The sequence below is a fragment of the Anolis sagrei genome, chromosome Y (assembly GCF_037176765.1).
Source record: "Anolis sagrei isolate rAnoSag1 chromosome Y, rAnoSag1.mat, whole genome shotgun sequence".
NCBI classification, from domain to species: domain Eukaryota; kingdom Metazoa; phylum Chordata; class Lepidosauria; order Squamata; family Dactyloidae; genus Anolis; species Anolis sagrei.
Window position 1 is genome coordinate 299,148 of NC_090035.1, and position 5,762 is coordinate 304,909.

The following is a 5,762-nucleotide window of genomic DNA, read 5'->3' on the forward strand; positions in this document are numbered from 1 at the left end:
GTCTGCTTGTGGCTCAAGTCGGGCGCCTCTCCGGGGATCGGGACGCCCTTCTCGTACGCTGTCCCCGGCCAAGCCAACGAGGTCGTGCTCATCGAGTGGGGGAACAACCCCATCGAGCTGCTCATCAACGACAAGGTGAGCTCCGGAGAGCCCGTTGTCTTTCTTTGGGGAACATCCTGAGGTCGAAACGAGGCTTCCAAAGAGCTCCACTTTGGAGAAGTTACTCTCCACATGCCTCTTGTGGATTTCAGTGGCTTCTCTATGCAGCCTGACATGGTGGTTGTGAGAGTGGTCAAGCATTTCTGTGTCCTCCAATAATATGATGTGTCCAGGTTGGGTCATCAAGTGCTCTGCTATGGTTGACTTCTCTGGTTGAGTTAGTCTGCTTTAACGTTTCCTTAGCTCTCTCCAGTCAGAGACCTAATCTCAGATCACGGGATAACAGTAGCAAAATGACAGTTGTGTAGTGGCAATAAAATAATGTTATGGTTGGGGGTCACCACAACACGAGGAACTGTACTAAGGTGTTGCGGCATTAGCAAGGTTGAGAACCACTGCATTAACGTTTCCTTAGCTCTCTCCAGTCAGAGACCTAATCTCATATCACAGGATAACAGTCGCAAAATGACAGTTGTGTAGTAGCAATGAAAATAACATTATGGTTGGGGGTCACCACAACACGAGGAACTGTACTAAGGGGTCGTGGCATTAGCAAGGTTGAGAACCACTGCATTAACGTTTCCTTAGCTCTCCCCAACCAGAGACCTAATCTCATATCACGGGACAACAGTAGCCAAATGACAGTTGTGTAGTAGAAACGAAAATAATATTATGGTTGGGGGTCACCACAAGATGAGGAACCGTATTAAGGGGTCGCGGCATTAGGAAGGTTGAGAACCACTGCATTAACCTTTCCTTAGCTCTCTCCAACCAGAGACCTAATCTCATATCACGGGACAACAGTAGCCAAATGACAGTTGTGTAGTAGCAACGAAAATAATGTGATGGCTGGGGGTCACCACAAGATGAGGAAAAGTATTAAGGGGTCGCGGCATTAGCAAGGTTGAGAACCACTGACTGACTTACTTAGTTAGGCGATCCCTCGTAGTCCAAGGATGATGGACTCCTCTCAGCCTTCTCTTCTTCAGGTTAAACATGCCCAGCTCCTTAAGCCGCTCCTCATAGGGCTTGTTCTCCAGACCCTGGCTCATTTGAGTCGCCCTCCTCTGGACACATTCCAGCTTGTCAATGTCTCTCTTGAATTGTGGTGCCCAGAATTGGACACAATATTCCAGGTAAAGTGGTCTCACCAATGCGGAATAGAGCATGGGGAGCAGAACTTCCTTAGATCTAGACACTACGCTCCGATTGATGCAGGCCAACATTGCATGACCTTCTCCTGAGAGACCCAACAGGACCACATCTGCGTCACTTTGGGCATCTTGCTTGCAGTCAGTGTGGGTTCCTTCCTAATGAGGTTGGTTGGGTCATTGCTCTCTCTCTCTCTTTGTGCAGGTGGCCCAACTGCCGCTCTTCATCAGCGATGGGAAATGGCACCACATCTGCGTCACTTGGACGACGCGGGACGGGATGTGGGAGGCCTTCCAGGACGGAGAGAAGCTCGGCACCGGGGACAACTTAGCTCCTTGGCACCCCATTAAGCCCGGAGGAGTCCTCATTCTGGGCCAGGAGCAGGTGAGCAACATGGACGCCCGCAACAGCGCTGTTTATTTATTGTATTGTCGAAGGCTTTCATGGCTGGACTCACTGGGTTGTTGTACGTTTTTTTGGGCTATATGGCCATAGTCGAGAAGCATTCTCTCCTGACATTTCGCCTGCATCTATGGCAAGCATCCTCAGAGTTTGTGAGGTCTGTTGGAACTAGGAAAAAGGGTTTATATATCTGTGGAATGACCAGGGTGGGACAAAGGACTCTTGTCTGCTGGAGCTAGGTGTGAAGGTTTCAATTGACCACTTAGATTAGCACTGGAAACCATTGAAATCCACAAGAAGCAGATGGACAATTTCAACAGAAAGGAGGAAACCATGAAAATGAACAACATCTGGCTACCAATATTAAAAAAATTCTAAAATTACAACAGCACAACAACAGAGAGGAAACAAACAAGGACATCTAATCTCCTCTCAACAAAAGATTGCTCCAGGCACTGCCAGGCCATCAAATGTTCATCAAGGTGGTCAGTTGAAACATTCCCACCTGGCTCCAGCAGGCAAGAGTCCTTTGTCCCACCTTGGTCATTATTCCACAGATATATAAACCCTTTTTCCTAGTTCCAACAGACCTCACTACCTCTGAGGATGCTTGCCAAAGATGCAGGCGAAACGTCAGGAGAGAGTGCTTCTAGAACATGGCCATATAGCCTGAAAAAAACCTACAACAACCCAATCAGGGACATCTAATCACCCCTCAACAAAAGATTCCCCCAGGCACTGTCAAGCCAGCAAATGCTAATCAAGGTGATCAGTGGAAACATTCACACCTTGCTCCAGCAGACAAGAGCCCTTTGTCCCACCCTTGTCATTCCACAGATATATAAACCCTTTTTCCTAGTTCCATCAGACCTCACTACCTCTGAGGATGCCTGCCATAGATGTAGGCGAAACGTCAGGAGAGAATGCCTCTAGACCATGGCCATAGAGCCCAAAAAAACCTACAACAACCCAGTGATTCTGGCCATGAAAGCCTTCGACAATGCATTGTATTATTATTATTATTATTATTATTATTATTATTATTATGACCATGTGAAACTGATTTCTTTCTCCTCCCCTTTCACGCTCTCTTTCTTCTTCAGGACACTGTCGGTGGGAGATTCGACGCCACGCAAGCCTTTGTTGGCGAGATGAGCCAGTTCAATATCTGGGACAGAGTCTTAAAGCCCGAAGACATCATGAATATTGCGAACTGCTCCGCCAACATGCCCGGCAACATCATCCCTTGGGTCGACAACAACGTGGACGTCTTTGGGGGCGCGGCCAAGTGGCCGTCGGAGACCTGCGAGGAGCGCCTGCTCGATTTATAGCCATGACCATTATCCCATCCAAGTGCCCTGTTTTCACTGAGACAATCTCTCGTCAGATCCAATGCTCTTACGCCCCGGATTATTTCCTTAGGTTCCTTAATACCGGCAAAATCCCCATGACGCTCGAAGAAGGTCGGCACCGGCAAAACCAAAACTGAGCAAGCTTCAGTGACGGCTTGTGGATTCCATATCAGCAGGACAGTGAATCCGTTCCAGGTTTTGCCTCATTTTGAAGGAGCTATCCAAGGTACTGATACCATTCGGGAATAGGGCTCAGCACCTCGGAGAGCTCCTTGTACGTCTTGTGGATTCCATATCAGCAGGACGGTGAATCCGTTCCAGGTTTTGCTTCGTTTTGATGGAACTATCCAAGGTACTGATACCATTTGGGAATAGGGCTCAGCACCTCGGAGAGCTCCTTGTACGTCTTGTGGATTCCATATCAGCAGGGCAGTGAATCCGTTCCAGGTTTTGCCTCCTTTTAAAGGAGCTATCCAAGGTACTGATACCATTCGGGAATAGAGCTCAGCACCTTGGAGAGCTCCTTGTACGGCTTGTGGATTCCATATCAGCAGGACAGTGAATCCGTTCCAGGTTTTGCCTCATTTTGAAGGAGCTATCCAAGGTACTGATACCATTCGGGAATAGGGCTCAGCACCTCGGAGAGCTCCTTGTATGGCTTGTGGATTCCATATCAGCAGGGCAGTGAATCCGTTCCAGGTCTTGCTTTGTTTTAAAGGAACTATCCAAGGTACTGATACCATTCGGGAATAGGGCTCAGCACCTCGGAGAGCTCCTTGTATGGCTAAACCTGGAATAGATTCACCATTTTACTGATGCGTCTTACACGTCTTTGGATGTTTTTTTCAGTGTGGTTCCTGTGAAAGGCTTTCGGAGGAAGTTAGGCCCATTCTTTGCATGAGTTTCCAACACATCCCAACTCTCATGAGTCACTCTTTCCAAACATGGCACCTTGTGGCTCCATTGGACTACAATGTTCATCATCCCCAAACAACATATTATGTTGTCCAGTGAAGTGTAGCCATTGTTAGAGTGTGCAATTTTTTCATTAGTCTTTGTAAATTGGATCAAATTTGTAAATTTTGCGAATTGGTATCTGATACACAGGCGTGACCCATGCCAAAAATGTAAGATTGAAACTTACCCCATACTTATTCATTTTAGTTTTGTCAACCTTGGAAGGCTCCCAAAGTCAGTTTCATATTCATAGAATCCTAGAATCAAAGAGTTGGAAGAGACCTCAAAAAAAGAAGGGGGCTGTGGAGACATCAATAGCCTCCTTAGGCAGGATGTCCCCTGTGGTGAGGAATGATTGAATTTGCCATGGGGCACATCCCCCAGATGGGCAAACTCCAAGACCTGAGGGATCGTGCCCATTGTCCTATTGCTCATGCAAGAGTTTCTGTTGAGTCCTTATTGTTTGGGGGCTTAGTTGGCCCAGGAGGGGAAAGGAAGTCTCCTGGAGCCCATGTGTGGCTGGGTTCACAAAAAGGTGACATTTCATAGAATCTTAGAATCCTAGAGTTGGAAGAGACCTCATGGGTCATCCAGTCGAACCCCATTCTGCCAAGAAGCAGGAATATTGCATTCAAATCACCCCTGGCAGATGACCATCCAACCTCTGTTTAAAAGCCTCCAAAGAAGGAGCCTCCACCACACTCTGGGGCAGAGAGTCCCACTGCTGAATGGCTCTCACAGTCAGGAAGTTCTTCCTCATGTTCAGATGGAATCTCCTTTCTTGTAGTTTGAAGTCATTGTTCCTCGTCCTAGTCTCCATGGAAGCAGTAAACAAGCTTGCTCCCTCCTCCTCCTTGTGGCTTCAGTGCAAGGAAACAAATATGAAAGCAAAGCCAAAAAGGCTGCCTTAGTGCCTTGACTTTCCTCTGTAAATGAACGACCTCTCGCCATTAGAAGAGGACGGAAAAGAGGGAGAAAGCGGAGTTTTTTGGGGAAAATCTGGGAAATGTAGTTTGGGAAGGGAGGAGCCCTATGCCAGAGAATGCAAAAGGACCTGCCCTGAACTACATTTCCCAGAATGCATTGCTCAGCATCAGAGAAACATGTCCCTCCCTTCCATAGCCATCCAGAGTTCCAATAAATTTAATTCTTTGCACTATGATTTTTGTTCCTGGGTTAGAAATGTCATTTCCTAATTGGTTCTAAACTTTCGTAAACATGGGAAAAGTTTATTAAACTGCAAAACCTTGGTCTTTGCGTGAGAGACATCGTGCTATGGGACGCTTTGCTATCCAGCCCACCCATTTAACATTGTCATCCACCCACTTAACTAATTTTTTGGTGCCAAAACAAAGTTCCTGATGTAGAACTACTACTTTCAGAGTAAGGACTACTACATGAAACAGGAAATAGCCCTTTCACGCTAGGAACATGTTTCCTTTACTATTAAAATATGTTGTTTATAAAAGCTTTGGAAATTCCCCAAAAATCCGTGGATAAGTGAAACGTTCTGAAATTTGGTGGGCTAAGAGTGGTCAAGGTCTTCTACCATTGTAGCAAGTTTCACCCCAATAAGCTGTAAAAACTGAAGAAAAGGGGGCCCTTCAATTTTCCCCAATTTTCATAATTATGCATAATTACTATAACGAAATAGTAACAAAATTGTGTTACTCCCATTATAGTAACACATTTTTCACTAACGACACTTTAGAAACACATTAAAAACAAAGCTTCAGCGCC

At 46.4% G+C, this 5,762-nt stretch overlaps 1 protein-coding gene across 1 annotated transcript in view; it reads left to right on the top strand.

The window, feature by feature from the left end:
* The window catches only part of LOC132780041 (neuronal pentraxin-2), a 25,525-nt gene extending 22,329 nt beyond the window's left edge, over positions 1–3,196 (top strand). The window contains exons 3-5 of the mRNA XM_067462228.1: positions 1–135; positions 1,516–1,695; positions 2,817–3,196. The exon at positions 1–135 is cut by the window's left edge and continues 110 nt beyond it. Coding sequence (XP_067318329.1) covers positions 1–135; positions 1,516–1,695; positions 2,817–3,044 — 543 coding nt within the window. The 3' untranslated portion in view covers positions 3,045–3,196. The remainder of the gene's footprint in view (positions 136–1,515; positions 1,696–2,816) is intronic.
* Positions 3,197–5,762: the final 2,566 nt, after the last annotated feature.